A 17,423-nucleotide genomic window follows, 5' to 3' on the forward strand; every position below is an offset into this window, starting at 1 on the left:
TACATGTAAACCCTGTTCCAAACTGAAAGTTTAACGTCTGGCAGGATAATGCTAGTAAGAAATCATTGAAAACCAAGAACCCAAATAAATCACATTGGCCCAGTTGAGGCTAAGATCTCAAATTATAAATATATTGAAAACCCTTTTAAAATTTAAACATACATATGGTGATATCAAATGGTAAAAATCCCAATTAAGTCAGTTTCAGTTCCAGGTTGTAACATTAAGAAATGAGGTCAATAATGCCCCTCATCCACCGAGGCAGTTTGAGTGCAGGTTCGGAGCCAGAGCCTAATTTATAACTGGTTCTTTCTGTTTCGACCGCCAAAGCACCGGCTTTGAACCAGGAAAAGTGGTTCTTAAGTAGTACCAAAACGTTGCTGGTCTAGACTCAAAAACCGCTTGTGTCTGGGGCTGTGGGCGGGGCTACTGTTAGTGCATTTGATAATGTACCTAGTTTACTAATGTTTAATACACTTTTACTTTACCGCAATATGATACATTATCAGCACACATGATAGTAGGTAGCTACATGCTAAGGCTAACTTTTTTCTGTATTAATGATAAAATAACGTTATGTACTTTCTCGATTACAACCTCCGTTTATACAGATTACATGGAGCTGCACGTACACGTTTTATCCGCCGCGTTTGGATGTTAATGTAGGTTCACAAAGCCATGAGCATTAACAGTAAAGCAACATCCGCCATTGCTGATGTGTTTGTGTTTACCGCCGCTGCGCTAAAGTTGCTGGCACGTGACACGTATACAGTGATGTCAGACTCAGCCCTGTGATGGCTCTCTAGCCGGTGGAAAGGAAAACCGGTTCTTAGAAGGTTCGCCAGTGGAACCAACTTTGAACCAGCACCAGTGCTAGCTCTGAACCAGCACCCGGTTCTTTCTGGTGGAAAAGAGGTCAGCCTTCTCAAAGCTTTTCTGTCTCTCAAAGTTCACATTAGTAACCATGTGGGCTGGAAGTGTGAACCACTACTGGATTATTACTTTATTCTTAGCACAATTTCTTTTTTTACTTTTTATTTCTTGTGCACAAACACAATTGCATTGGGAAATGAATCAGTAATGGCTAAGGACCAAGGGGCGAATTGTAAAATGTAACCATCACACTGATATGCGGGTCTTCCCCAATCTGCCACAACGTTTGAAGCACATAATTGTTAATGATGTCTTTGTATGCTTTAATATTGCAGGCCAAACCTGTTCCATCATGACAATGCCCCTGTGAACGAGATCCATGAAGACCGGGTTTACTAAAGTTGGTGTGAGAGAACTCAAGTGGCCTGCACAGAGCCCTGATCTTAAACACTAGTAAACGTCTCTAGGATGAACTAAATTGTAGACTGTGCAGGCCTCCTTAATCATCACCCAGGCACATATGACAGGTTTGATGTCAGGTGTACAAGTAAAATCCACAGATGGGATATTATGAGCCAACAGAATGGTTAAATACCAGTTGGGTTAAAATTGCATGCATTTTGCTGGGATATTTAGCAGGTTGGGTATTATTTAGAATGGACTCATGCTACCACATTTATTTGGCCCTCCTAATTTCTATTGAAAGAAATTAAGGTGGTGTTAGACTTTAAAAGGTGGCATGATAATAACATTAGAATTCATTAGATCTCTACAACGATAAAACAATTTGTAAAACTAAAAAAATTTAGACTGAAAGGTTAATCAAAAAAATAAATAAAATTAAAAAATATACGTGTTTTGTGGTATTAAAAGAGGTGGGACCATTCCTGCAGAGACTTACTCATCGTCTTTGTCCCATACCCGTCGTCCCCTATTCCAGAGATGTCCTACATGAGATAGCCGTCCACAGAAACAGTGGCAAAAATGGTAAAAGAGAGAGGAGAGAGGACACACAGAGAGGAGACGGAGAGAAAGAATATCCATAGCAGTAAAGTTAGAGAGAGAGGCGAACAGAGTACACACTCGCATCCCTGGAGTTCTCTACACTCAGACCTTACACCCTACCGCAAACGTGCGTGTAGTCATGTGCCTACATGTGTGTGCAAATGAGTGTGCAGCTACTCACGTTCCGAGTCGCTGCCATCTTGCTCATCCAGCTCCTTGATCTTGTAGAATGGGAACTTTCGTGAAAAGATGGAGTTCTTTCTACGTTTTTCACTGAATGACTGTGTGGGGAAAAAAAGCATGGGGCAGACAGGGTGCTTGATGTGCATTACAGTCATGCTGACAAAACAATAATGGGCCAAAAGTGAGGTGGGAAAAAACAACAGCCATGGCCAGACTAATAAAAACATCTGCATAATGCATGATCTTTTACTATACATTTAATTTAAAACTTTTTAAATGTCACATAATTAATATTTAATTCATGTAACATAATAATTTAGATTTTTTTTTTACAAATGGTTCATTGATTAAAAGTTTTTGCCACCATAGCTGCTATCCATAGCATCTCTACCCTGGCCAACTTGCGAGACAAGTCAAACAAATAGAAACCAAAGCAACGTGATCAGACGCAGCACCAGACAAGAGATGCCTGAAGCTGGTTTCCAGCCATGCAGCAGAGGGAAGCCATGCTGAGAAACACATGTAACATTCAATAGCGTTTCAAATAAAGAAATCACGCATGCAGGATGTTGAGAGGCTTCGGGGCTTGACTCAGCAGAAGGGCTACATAAACTGCGCAACTGATATGCTGGAATGGGCTACAGCATGAGTGCAGTTTATGCCTATACAGGGCCGTATTCAGAGTTGTTGACTTACACTAGCGACTTGAGTTCAATGGTCACATTAATATTAATATGGTTAAAGCACAATTTCCGTTTATTTAGCTCCCTAAAGTTCATTTTCTTTGCAGAAATTAATTTTCTGGCCAGCCCATTCAGATGAAATTAAGTATGAGATTACCATTTTGGTTCTTGAGAAAAGATATCTGTGATTTTGTTTAAACAGTATCTAAACTACTTGCCTTTATTGCCGGAAAAAGATGGATAGAAAATGCGCACTGCAGATTAAATTTTGTCTTGCTATCAACAAAAATATGTTGTAACAGACAAAAAAATAAACTTACAAAACTTAAGACTAATACAGTGTTATATAAATAATTAGACAGTAAGTATTCAAATCTTATATGACTCTAGTATATCACCAATATTATTGCTATATGCAATTTCTATTTGTTAATTTTCATATAATGCACGATTGTTTGAGCAGCGCAGCAGTTAAGACTACGGTTACATCTGAGGAATGAATACTGAAATGCAGAATTTTAATATTAAATCCTCAATATGCGTGCTTAACTGAACTCTAAATACAGCCCCTTAGTGTTCTAGTAATGATCTAATAAAAGTGATTCTGGAGAAGAGTGTTTGGATAAAGTAAGGCTGGTCTGTGCAGATGTTAATGTTATGTAAAATGTGTGTATGTGCTCTCTAAACAGTACATTATCCTGTTCTAAGCTATGCATCATATGTGTTCATATGTCATGCATTGCTTAAATTTGCTTAAGTATGTCATAGTGTCTTAGACTATAGTATATCAACTATATATGATTGAAGCCTCAACATAATCTTCCAATTCTGAAGCAGTAAACCCACACATTTATAAGTTTCAGAGCTTTTACAACAACAAGATAGTATGAATTAATCACAATTTCACAGGAAAGCATTGATAATAAACACTAAAATGATGCAATATATATAATACATTATGCACATCATTTGCCAGCAGGCATATCAGGCCATAAAGGTCCAGAATAGATTTCTCAGTGCCAATTTTATATATAAACCCTACCACGAAAAGCCATCAGTACTACTGCCACTGAAAAAAATAAATAAATAAATAAAAGTGGGAAACTAAGCCTAAGCTGTTGCTATGGATATTTTTAACATAATGCAGCAAGGGTCTTAAATCTGACTGACAATGTATTCACATCTGACAATTGCTGCATCTTTGATTACAACTTATTTCAATTGGCCAGTGCAAGATTAACCACATTCACAATTTGTGATATGGAAAATTACATTTGATCTTGATTTTCTCATGAATATAAAAAGCCAAAAAATGCTACAATCAGAAGCCTGATTGTGTAGGAAGCCGCGAGTGCAGCTGCTGTGCTGCCAATGGTATAGACTGTGCTGTAAGTCTAGAGCAAATTATGTGTGTATGTGTGTGCGTGTGCATATGCGTGTTTGCATGAGTGCATGTGTGCGTGCGTGCATGTGTGTGTGTGTGTGCATATGCATGTGTGCATGTGTGTGTGTGCATATGCATGTGTGTGTGTGTGTGTGTATGTGTGTGTGTATGTGTGTGTGTGTGTGTGTGTGTGTGTGTGTGTGTGTGTGTGTGTGTGTGTGTGTGTGTGTGTGTGTGTGTGTGTGTGTGCATATGCATGTGTGTGTGATATGTTCCAGTAAAGATATCACAGAAAAAATGTATGATTCTCTGTACCGGGATGGACTTGACTGAATCCAAATCAATAGTGCTTTATGGACTTTAGGCTTAACACAGTGGCTAGTGAGTCAAATTTGTTTTTACAGTACTTGTGCAAGTAGATTCATAATGTATTGGCACTGATAAATCTCTCTCTCCATAAAGACGACTGGGAGAGTAAGAAATAGAGTAAAAGAAGTGAAAGAATTCAGTTCTCACCCCTTTAGAGTCAATGCTGCCAGGCTTTGCGTTGAATTTGACTGTCTTCAGGCGAGCTCGCTCTTTTCTCTCCACCCTTATAGAAACAAAGAGGGAGGGGGAGAGAGAGAGAGAGAGAGAGAGAGAGAGTATAGTATATGCCCATAAAAAATATGACTAATACATTTTATCATTTGAGTACATCATTTGAGAAGGCCATTTGAAATTCAGCTACATAATTCAGCTACAAAATTTTTATTTTTTATTATTATTATTTTTAATATTAATTTAAAAATATCTGATAATAATGAGACTTTTTGATTTTGCATACATAAAACTTATGAAAATTTAAAAGTATTTAAAAATGTTTATTGAATACCTGTTGGTAAATGTAATGCTGAAATGATGTCAACTTGGCCAAAAATCTCTAATGCCAATTTTTACTTAATTATTAATAGTGTGCTGAACTAAAACAGAAGATAAAAATGTTTGTAATAGTGTGTACCTCCTCTTGCTGGGGATGACCCCCATCTCTTCACTGTCTCCATCTGGAGTGACTCTCCGTGCCTGCCACCATTCATCATCCGAGGCATTAATCACATGCAGGATGTCTCCATAACGGAAGCTAAGACCCTGACTTGGCAGGCCACTGTCCTTCAACCGGTCATAGTCGAACAGGGCCCTGCGGAAAGACACACACACACATACACACACATACAGTTAGTACTACAATCCTTGTCTGCAGTAGTCTGTCGCTATGACAACCCAAATTGGGGGTAATGACAGAATATGTCTACAAACACACGTGCCATGAGAGATCACACACACAAACCTAACAGCTAGACAATTTGAAAATCTGTGTTTTCTAATGTTACATAAGAACTCCTTTAATGGACTATATTGATATGGCAAAACTTATACTTTCCATCAGTTTCGAAATCTTTTTGCAGCTGCACCTGAATTCCTAGTTTAGAAAGCATACAATCTTGTCTGCAATGGCTTGACTCACAGCTCTGAGCTGTCTCACTCTCTCTGTTCTCGTTCGCTTCTCTGTTTCCGAGACAGAGGAAAAGGATCCAATGGCAGGATCTCAGCTCTGCAGTCAAATCTCCCTGGAAACTCGAAGTCTGCTGACGTTATCATTAAAACCAACCTTGCAAATCATTAAAACATTTTTGATAAATTATCACCAGATCTGATAAGAGATGTAACACAGGAACGAAGGAATGAATGAGACCATGACTTTAAATACATTTCTGTTTAACTTTAGCTTATATTTAACTGGTTTCCCAAGCAAAAGTCAGGGTGAAGAAAAAAAAGAATAAAAAGGGCTCGGAAGTTAACAAAGCCTCTGTATTATCCTCTCAGAGGCCCCAAAATTCCTGCTTGAACACTCGAGAAAAACATTAATTAACAATTTTGCCCTAAAGCCATTACAACAAACTCATTACAGAACAATAAAAACATTTTGATTGTCAAATCTTAAAGTCCAACATTCTCTACACTATATCAATGTCTATGTTCCATGAGTGGTCTGTATTTCCTGCTCTATTCCTTCTGGTGCTGGTGAGTCACTCAGCTGTTACTATGCAAGCTCTGGGCTCTCATTCAGCCTGATTTAGATAAGGAAAACTTGCATCCACAGAATAATGAATGAAGTCTGTGGCTCATTTAACAATTACATACAGGATATGAAGAACACCAAATCCAGGCTCTCAGTCTGCTCTGAATGAATATGGTATGTGAAAGAACTCAACTGCAAGAGGTTAAAGGACTGACATCACAGACATTGTTGGTACCACAAACACACACGCACACACACATACAAAACAAAAAAAATGACACTGACTGGTTTGAGTCTTTTTGCCATCTGAAATGAACTGCAACAGCAAAGATAATTATCCACACACATATCCAACACACACACACACACACACATACACACACACACACACACACACACACACACACACACACACACACACACACACACACAAAGGAAGCAAAATCACTAAGAGAGTTTCTTAATTGTGAGCCTAGGGCCATTTTTTGTTGCGCTTATAATTAAGGAAATAAGCACACACGCACGCACGCACGCACGCACGCACGCACGCACGCACGCACACACACACACACACACACACACACACACACACACACACACACACAAATAAAGCTGTAAATGTCAAATTCTATAGTAATGGCTGCTTAAATCTGATATCTGATTGAGAAAGTAGTCGTTTGCTAAACAAACATATGTTAATGTTTTTTTTTCACAATGTGAAGTGAAAGCACTAAACTGAAAAAAGCTCCCAACAAGCACCCAAAATGGACTTATTTGGTAGAACCCTGTAGGTTAAGTGCTCCTATCAAAAAATAAAGCTAGAACAGAAAGCTAGAAACTATTCTATATGACTGTACCGCTTCTATATGATAATCAGTCTTCCAAAGCTTCAAATAAACTCATGAAGACAAGCCATCAATCAAGTCTTTTAGCCAAACATACAAATATACTGATGTTAGGAAAAAGTCAGCTAAACTGAACCATTCTACTGCATTTCAAAGACACAAAGTCAAGAAAGATTCAGTAGTAATGGAAACAAAACAAACCTCTGGTGTTTTTGATGTTACAGCTTAACAACTTGATGATTATAAAACACACTGATGAGTACACACTAAATGCTCTCAACTTTACAGACCCAGAAATCTGCCAAAAGCTCTGCTCCCTTGGCCTTCATTTAGTCAAGGACACAGGAGAATTTTTGTTTGTATGTCACAAAATGATGCTTGCATATGACATTAGAAATAAAGACCAAATATTCATAGAGCAACATAATGATGAGATGTACACACATGACCTACACATACACACACAAGAAACATGCACACACTGCCATGGCAACTGTGAAGCAAACATGAAGATTGGTAAAGGTTGCCAAAACCTTAGACAATTGAATTGGCTTTGGTTTGTCAGGCCATCGGTCCATAAATAAATCCAGAGACCAGTGGAATTACACAGAGATATCAGAGGTATACAGCTGGGGTTTGGTTGATGGAGTAAAGGCATAGTAACCTCACTAGCCTCTGGGATTACTCATGAAGTGGAGAGGTCTATCATACGGTAGTGCTGTACCACTGAAACACTGCCATAGCTGCAATGTTACACACACACACACACACACACTACACAGAGTTAAATCTGTGCAGAGAAGAAAAGTGGATTGAGGTGGTCTGTTCCTATGGTAACATGCATGCGCTGTTGTTAATTATATTTTGAGATGATAAACAGTGCATAAATAATGAAACAATCAAAACAAAACAAAAAAACAGATCATGTGTATTTACGGTTTTATAACTGAAACGGAAAAAAATTCGTTCACTGAAATAAAGAATAAACATTTTATTTCTTTTATAATCATCAATTCACCTGCTTGAGTTAAAGTATATAAAACAAATGCAAGCATACATAAGGAATACAGCGTCCTCAAAGTATCATAAAGTTCCATACCACAGCATTATGTCTGACATAAAACCAACATCAACAAACACCTAAACAAGCAGTTTTCCCCAGAAGGTTTAATTAGATTACAGGACTAGGCTCAGGTCCAGGTTGAGGCTTGTGATCAAGTTTGTGTCTTGGTTCAGGTTAATATTAGACCCCATGTCTAGGGCTTATTTGTAGATAAATTTCATTCTAGGTTTATAATGCAGATAAGATTCATGCCTAAATTTGAGGTTTAAAATTTAGCCAGTGTTGCCTCTTCCAAAGGGCAGGTGGGGCAGAACCCAAACATACTGTATACTCATCAGCCATTCAACAAATGTTTATACATAGGTAATAATGTCCTTATTCATGAAGTCATCAGTCATCATACATTTCAAAATTTTGTTGAAATATTAATGACCTCTTCTGAGCGAGCAATGATTTAAATAATGAAGCCCATTGGGACCACAAACTATGTATAAGTGCATATGATATGTCTCTCCTTCACAATTCCCACATTTCTTCGGTTATTTTCAGGTTTTTGTGAGGCATTTTGAAATGTAGTATGGCTGGAAATCTGCAAACCTCAAAACCTCAAATTAGTTCCTGCTGTATTTCACGATCACGGAATCACCAAAATTAATCAAAAATCAAGCAAACTCCATGATATGCAGAGGATATTGCAATTTTTCTAAATTATCACAGATTGGGCCAAGGCATGTCATGTGAGATGATCACAACAAAAAAAAAATAAGAAGGTTAGAATAAGGAAAACAGTATAGAAGTCTTGTGTCCTGTGTGCAGTCGAAAGCTGATCTATGGCCTTGTTGAGCTATTACAACATTAGAGAAACAAGGTTATTGCTCTGCAGTAAGTAAATGAGCCCCAGTGGGATCTTCATTTAGCAAGCTAAGCTTTTTCTTTTTACTCCTCTCCCCATTCTCTATTACCTACATTAGCAGCAAGGCGCATTTATCTTTCACTTTCATTTATCTTTTCTCAAGAAGAGCAGCTAGATAAAAATTTAAGCAAAAGTGAATTTGGATGAGAGTACAGTACAGACTTCTCAAACCCTGTCTCTCTAACACATTTCTCACTTAATTTTACAAATTAAGTGAGATTAAATTTAACTTATGCTTAATTTATATTTTTACACTTTTTGTGTAAAAATACTTGTATATTTTGTGTGTGTGTGTGTGTGTGTGTGTGTGTGTGTGTGTGTGTGTGTGTGTGTGTATGCGTGTGTTTGTGTCTGTACCTGACATAGAGGGATCGTTTCTGATTGGTTCGGAGGGATCCTGATCCAGAGCTCATACTGTGGTTCATCATCTGCTCTCTCAGGTCATGAATCTTGGCTTCGAAGCGCCCGTACTCTGCGAACACAAACACAAAAAAACACCCGCTAGTCAAAACATTACAGCTACTAACCTTTACCTTTACTCACCTAATGCACTCCCACCTCAAACAGAGTGCACTCCAATAGCAGAGCCATACAAAAGCACACTAGTTGTTTGAAGGTAAAATAAAATGAAGATACTCTAGGGTCTTCTTGTCCTTTAAGATGCACTACTTAAAACACCTCCTTTCACTTTTCCTGCTATTATATTAGACATTTGATTGGAATGTACATCATTCTTAACATTTACAAACAAATCTAGCAAGAAATACTCTACTAAATAAAGTTATCTTTACCTTCAATATCTTTAATACCAAATCCCCCAGGCAGCAAGACAGACCATCCATATATTTTCATCCTTATATATTTTTAAATACATTTGCATGACAGCTTGTTGACAGAAAGAAATAGTCTATGCTGACAAACTGCTCATTATCTCCACTCTTCTCTTTCTTAAAGAACAACACAGCAGTATTACCCTAAAGACAGCGGTGAGACCAAGTCACCAGTGGAATGGCTGCAAAAAGAGGACTTAGATTTCGGAGGTGAACAGAATGTTCATTGAAAGTTTCTCATTATAGAGTTTTCAATAACTTTTAAGCATGGAGAAGTCGTGTCTAAAAAAATGATGATCCAAAAATGTTTCTTGCCTTCGAAGGAATTAGTATATAATGAACCTGAAGGTTTCATCCATATCACAATCCACTTGTCTCCTTTAGAGGAAAGTGTTACAAATCAGGACAAAGTGCTTTGCAACAATGTTAAACACGCTATACAAATAAATTTTTTTTAAATGTTCTGATCTAACATATTTACATTATTAAAAAAACATCCTGATGAATATGGTCACCTCCAGGGTGACCCTGCCCCCATCATTTAGGGCACGAGACACTCGTATGGTTTGATGGTTATGAAATAATGATGAAGTAACTCATATGCTATGAGGTCTTTTTTCCTTCACAGTCACCAGATGAGCCCAACTGAATGCCACTGGAAGATTTTGGAAGGGTGTAACTTAACATTTAGGGAAAAAAACAATTGGAAGAATGGTGTTTATCTCTCCAGTACAGGTCTAGGGATGTAAAGAATCTAGGACATGCTAAAGCCCACCACCTTACTAAGATTCTTTGCCACATATCAGCATTTCATATTTAACTGTCAAATTATAACACAGCATGGTTACTTTTTAACTATGATTAGAATTAAATTAGTAACTAGATTTATTAATTCCATAAACAAACAAACCTGCTTATTATTTTTACCAAGCTTAAACATAGCAACAATCTTAAGCCATTCACCTCACAGCCATGCAAGATGTTCTTTACTTATGGGGAAAATATGTAGGTGTATCCAAACAGGGACTGATCTTCATTAAATTCCACTGTTTTAAATCCACTAAAGAAAAATCTGCCATTTGAGACTTGGGGTTGTGCTGCAATAGATACATCATAAAAAGGCTGGCTGGCAATCATGACCTTCAGGAAACAATGGTAGATTAAAGAAAGGACAATCCAGTCAGACCTGAACACTGTGCAGTGCAAAACTTTAACCTCTATATCCCAGAGGCCAAAGAATTGTATCTCTGATACCACAGCTTTACATACTGTAAAGAGATGGACATAGTAATAATTGTAAAAGTGACATGTACCAGAAAATGAAAGACTTTTGGAGCAAAGTGATGTTGTGTTAGGGAGTGATGATGCATATCAGTTTCTGGAGTGTACAGTACTTCAGTGACACTTAATAAGAATGCTGTGCTACTAGAGCAAAACACACACACACACACACACACACACACACACACACACACACACACACACACACACACGTCTTACTATCTTTGTAAAGACCCTACACCTAAATCTATCCCAAACCTTAACCACTGTGGCTTTAGTAAACTCTGGAGGTTTATTTTGTGCAAATCATAATCAATAAATTAATTAGTAAAAGTTCAAATAGTCTCGCAGTCACATTCTGTATATAGTCAACTTATATGCGTTCCAAGCAAAGAGACAGAAAAATATAGAGTGAGAGAAAGAGAAAGAAAGTAAAAAAAAAAGGCAGAGCTGTAGCAAGCACATTTTTGAGACACTTCAGGCTAAAAGATACACATACTCTCAATGACAATATTACAGCATCATTTGTTTAAAATGCATGGAAAAAAGAACCGGTGAGATCAGAATCTGTGGAATATCTGTGAGACACATTAGTGTAAAATTAAATGTTGACCATGACATGCCAGCAATAAGGAACTGCCATAGGAACTATTCTAAAAATAGATCATTAACAAAACAATGACCTAATCTCAACCAAGAATGAAACCTGTGCAGGAGAACAAGCTCTCAGACTCCACCATGGCACATATTTACACTGCAGCTATCCCACACATGATGGAGAATTACTGTAGTAACAGCTCACATGGAAACAGTGCAAGTCCGAGTATACAGTACCCGCTTACCGTTCTGAGTCCTGATCCACACACCCTTCCTGCTACAGCTGTGGTCCTGGAGAGACTCTGAATCTCTCAATCTCACACTTTAATCCATCTCCAGCACACACATCCAAACTAACACACAAACACACACTGTGCTTTGCAGTCACACAGATAAAAAGTGCACCAAAGAACAAAGACTAGACCAGCATGGAGCAAGTGAGTGAATGTGCTAGTGAAAGGGAACGAAAGACAGAGAGTAAAAAGAGGATGGGGAAGCAGAGAAAAAGAAAAGGACTAAAAGGAGGAGAGAGAGAAAGCAAGTGAATGAATATGAGGGAATGGTGAAGGAGGAAAGAGGATGAGAGTGAATCAGTGTAGAGAGATGCTGAGTGTCTGCAGCAGTGTGAGGGATTGGCCGCTCCCCATATGTGCTCTCTCACACGCACAAACACACACACACACACACACACACACACACACACACACACACACACACACACACACACACACACACAGCAACTGCAGCATATTATACTGTAGCAGCATGAATCTGTCTTTTCTCACAGTCATATTTTTTCTTCTTACCCATGTCCTTTAATTCAAGCCTGGATCTCTTATGTTTTAAAATAAGCCAATATAAAAGATGTATCATTTATGTTCTCAGTAATATGAATTATTAATATAATAATACATTTTCACAAACAGGACTTGTATTATGTGGAAGATAATATAGTTTGATGGATAAGATATTATGAGCTATTCCATGGCTTCTGCAAGTTAACTGTAATATGTTTAATCAATATTTATTCAATTCTAGATCTAATGAACATAATTTACAGTGAGACACAAAATATAAACCCGGTCTTCAACATAAGCTATACGTTTGTAAAACTGAGGTAGCACTTTATAGGGGAGCATCTACCGTGTACATACTCTACATCTTGAATATTACCGTAAAGTAAATAATAACCTAGATGACATCTATAAAGTTTCTACAGCAATGTTCAATGCCACAATACAATAAAAATCCAGCATGTAATATGTAATCATTTTACTTGAGTATGTTTTAAGAGAAGTAGCACTACATTTACTCTGCTATTTGTCCTTCTACTGTGAATGCGACTTCCCTCTCCTGATTAAAGAATTGTTTTCCAATGTAGAAAACTTGAGTGAAACAGTGGAGCTTATACCAGCTGCTAACTAATCATGGAGGTCATAGAGGGAGATGGAGATGCCTCAAGCAGCATTATTGTAACCAGAACATCTAGGACTGCATCTAAAACGTTAATCTGTAGTTATGACCAGGAAGGGAAATAATATTTTAATAATATTTTAATAATAATACCATCATTCAAGTATTTGCTCTCATCTGTGAAGAGAACCCTGTAGCTTTGCCCCCTGTATTATGTCTTTTGAAGAGTTTTGTAAAAAATATTTACAACTGAACAGTCTGTTGTAGAAATGTTATAAACACAGTTTTGCCATTACTCACATGTTACGAAATCCTTTCTTTGTTAAAAGTGTAGAGGCTAAAATACAGCTAGATCACAGAGAATACCATAATCTTCATGTCCTTGAACACGAAACACTAACTACAGGAATGTGAAGGTTTTGTGTAAGGATACTGTGTGCATTAGGGTTTGACAGATGTGGAGAGTGAGTAGAATTAATCAGGGTGCAAAAGATCCACCATAGCTACTGCTTCATAACCATCCATTTTTATGAGGTCCAAAAATGACTAGGAGTGAATGGGGATGTGATTACATGGAAAAAGTGTTGTGCTAATTTCCATATAGATGAAATATTTGTCTATAGGAAGATATGAAGATTGCTATTCACATTCCTATAGATAACAGTCTGTAGATTTCAATACATTTTACTAGTTGTTCTTTTCCCCTGTATGACTGCTTATAATAATGCACAATATCTCAGTATGGATTCCCATTTCGTATTTTTTTTATTCCAGCTTTCTTTGCCACTGTTGCCTCTAGCGTGCTCATTAAGGATCTGTAGCCTGCAGCTGGACCACAAGCACCAATGTCTTCTCATAACACAGCGAGGCCCTTAAGCAAGGCTGCATTCTAAATGTACTTTCTTTTGTGTGTATGGAAGTGTGATATGCAAATAAAATTTTAATAAATGTTTAATACCATCTAGTAAAGTTCCTGTCATAAATTTTATTGAAATTCCTGCACTGCAAACAAATACTGTCACTTTTTAATATAATACTGCAATAATTCTGCATTCATCTAAAGGTCATAAAACTGTAATTTTCTTCATAATTCCGCGAAGGGGTTGGGTTGGGTGGTGGGGTAAGACTGGTGTCCTCTTTAACTTGGAGTTCAGCAAGTGACATCAAATCAACATGGTTGCACAGGAAATACACAAAGTAGCACTTCTTACTTTTAAATGAGTTATGCTGTATATTTACTTATTAGATATGACTTATTATATATGACCCCTGTGAGCTCCACAACATCATCTCTTCTCAACTCACCCCAGCTCCACCTGCTTTATCCTCACTGACTACAGAAGACTTAGCTTCTTTCTACCACGAGAAGATTGAGAATATCTGCAAGACCTTCACTTCTGCCCCGACTGCACCTATATCTCACAGTCAGGATTCCCCTACTCCTTCGTTGTCGCATTTTTTAACTGTAGCAGCAGAAGAGATTTTACAACTCATCCGGTCTTGCCCATTGGATCCACTCCCTTCCACTAAGCTCCAGACCATCTCACAAGACCTTCTGTAATCTCACATTACCATTATCATCAATGGATCCATAGCATCTGGTCATGTACCAACTACCTCCAAGAGAGCAAGGGTTATTCCCATCCAAAAGAAACCTGCTCTGGATCCATCAGACATTAGTAACAACAGACCAGTATCACTTTTATCTATAATCAACTGTCTGTCTATATCAGCATGTCTGGCAGAAATATCATCATGGATGACGGCTCAATCCTGAAATGCTGATCATCACAGGTGATTCATCCACAGGTCATGATCTTGCAATATCCCTTCATAATGATCTGATCTCCCCTTCAGTCACAGCTCGCAACCTTGGGGTTAACTATGGACAATCAACAATCCTTTTCCTTGCATGTTGCTAATGTGACACGCTCATGCTGGTTCCTTACCTACAACATTAGAAGGATTTGGCCATTTTTGTCCACACAGGCTGCTCAGGTACTTATTCAGTCTCTTGTCATCCAAAAGACTGGACTACTGCAACTCACTGCTGGCAAGTCTACATATGAATGCAATTCGTCCTCTGCAAATGATCCAAAATGCAGCTGCACGACTTGTTTCCGGTAGCTGCAAGCATTTGATTCCAAACACTGATGCTGGCCTACAAAGCCAAAAATGGACCAGCTCCCTCTTACCTCAAAGCCCTCATCACTCCTCGCACTGCACCTTGCACCCTTAGAGCTACAGTATTAACACTGCTCAACTGGTCCCACCATCTCCATCCATCACCATCTAATGAATGGTTACAGTCATGGTGTCAGGCTCAGAAACTACTCTTTATCGATAATTGGAATGTTTTCTGGGAGCGTCCTAGGCTATTCCGTGCTGACGGCCTGCACCCCAGCAGAGTTGGAGCGGAGATCCTCTCGGACCACATCTCCAGGGCGCTGAACACCTTCTGACTGGTAAACTACTCTTTAAATTTAAATCTTAATAGCCATCCTCCACCTCAGCACATTGACACAGAAAATGCACACATAGCTCACCCTATAGAAACTGTGTCTGTTCCCCGAGCAGTGAGATCCAAAAGTAAACACACGAGAAGTCCTCGAAATAATCTTACTGTAATTAGACCAGAAAAATGCCAAAGAAACAAACAAAAACAGTTCTTAAAGTTTGGACTTCTGAACATTAGATCTCTTGCACCCAAAGCACTTATTGTAAATGAAATGATCTTAGATAATAACCTTACTGCACTCTGCCTCACCGAAACGTGGATTAAACCAAATGAATACATCAGTCTAAACGAGTCTACACCATCAGGATATATCTATAAGCACGAGCCTCGTCTGACTGGTCGTGGAGGTGGTGTCGCCACTATCCTTAGTGATTACCTCACTGTTACCCAGAGAACACAGCATAGATTTAGTTCTTTTGAAGTGCTCGTCCTTAATGTTACACTATCGCACGTGCACACGAAGAAATCCCTTATGTCTCTTGCTCTAGCGACCGTGTACAGACCCCCAGGGCCCTACACAGTTTTTCTTAGAGAATTCACAGATTTTCTCTCAGACCTATTAGTTAACTTTGACAAAGCATTAATTGTAGGAGACTTTAACATTCATGTTGACGACACAAACGACGCTTTAGGACTCACATTTATGGACTTACTAAACTCACTTGGGCTCAAACAAAACATCACTAGTGCAACTCATCGACGTAACCACACACTAGATTTAATAATATCACACAGAATAGAAGTCACTGATATAGATATCATACCCCAAAGTGATGACATCACAGACCATTACCTTATAATGTACACACTACCTGTAGAACAGACTAACTGTGTCTCACCACGTTATCGACTCGGTAGAACCATTATTTCGACCACCAAAGACAGATTCACAAATAACCTGCCTGATCTGTCTGGACTTCTTAATGTACCCTCAAACTCAAACGACCTAGATGCAATGACTAACAGCATAGACGCTATACTCACTAGCACATTAGACACTGTTGCCCCAGTCAGATTACAGAAGGTTAGAGATAAAACACTTGCACCATGGTATAATAGTCACACTCACACCCTCAAGAGAGAAACCCGTAACCTCGAACGGAAATGGAGAAAAACTAAATTAGAGGTGTTTAGAATTGCATATAAGGACAGTATGTCCAGCTATAGACAGGCTCTAAAAGCTGCTAGGGCTGAGCACCTGAGCAAACGCATAGAAAATAACCAGAACAATCCCAGGTTTTTATTTAGCACAGTGGCTAGTTTAACAAAAAATCAGAAATCTGAACACACTATTCCATCACATTTCAGTAGTGAGGACTTTATGAGATTCTTCACTGATAAAATCGAAAGTATCAGGAATAAAATAGGTGACGCCCAACATATGAGAGCAACCAGTGACACAATCTCACCTAAGGCTTTACACAGCTTTACAAGTACAGGACAGGAAGAGTTAGATAAACTTATTACTACAGCTAAATCAACAACATGTTCACTAGACCCCATCCCAACTAAATTACTGAAAGAAGTGTTACATAAAGCTGGTGAGCCTCTTCTTAATATCATTAACTCCTCGTTATCTTTAGGTTACGTCCCGAAGTCTTTTAAGTTGGCAGTTATTAGGCCACTCATCAAAAAACCTAACTTAGACCCTAATGAACTATCAAATTACAGACCTATCTCACACCTCCCGTTTATGTCTAAAATACTTGAAAAGGTTGTGTCTGTTCAACTGAGCTCCTTCTTACAGGAGAGCAACATCCTTGAAGAGTTTCAGTC

At 38.3% G+C, this 17,423-nt stretch overlaps 1 protein-coding gene across 30 annotated transcripts in view; it reads right to left on the minus strand.

The window, feature by feature from the left end:
- The window catches only part of dlg2 (discs, large homolog 2 (Drosophila)), a 196,739-nt gene that overhangs the window by 7,110 nt on the left and 172,206 nt on the right, over positions 1-17,423 (minus strand). For 24 of the 30 annotated variants that reach the window (XM_047804700.1, XM_027150703.2, XM_047804717.1 and 21 more), the window contains 4 exons: positions 9,366-9,480; positions 5,129-5,305; positions 4,645-4,720; positions 2,060-2,159 (listed from right to left, as the gene is read on the minus strand). In XM_047804700.1, coding sequence (XP_047660656.1) covers positions 2,060-2,159; positions 4,645-4,720; positions 5,129-5,305; positions 9,366-9,480 — 468 coding nt within the window. Of the gene's footprint in view, positions 1-1,774; positions 1,821-2,059; positions 2,160-4,644; positions 4,721-5,128; positions 5,306-9,365; positions 9,481-11,961; positions 12,352-17,423 lie in introns of those variants that run through there. The other 6 variants (XM_047804718.1, XM_027150658.2, XM_027150565.2 and 3 more) reach the window with 2 other exon arrangements.

This window comes from Tachysurus fulvidraco, chromosome 20, assembly GCF_022655615.1.
Source record: "Tachysurus fulvidraco isolate hzauxx_2018 chromosome 20, HZAU_PFXX_2.0, whole genome shotgun sequence".
NCBI classification, from domain to species: Eukaryota; Metazoa; Chordata; class Actinopteri; order Siluriformes; family Bagridae; genus Tachysurus; species Tachysurus fulvidraco.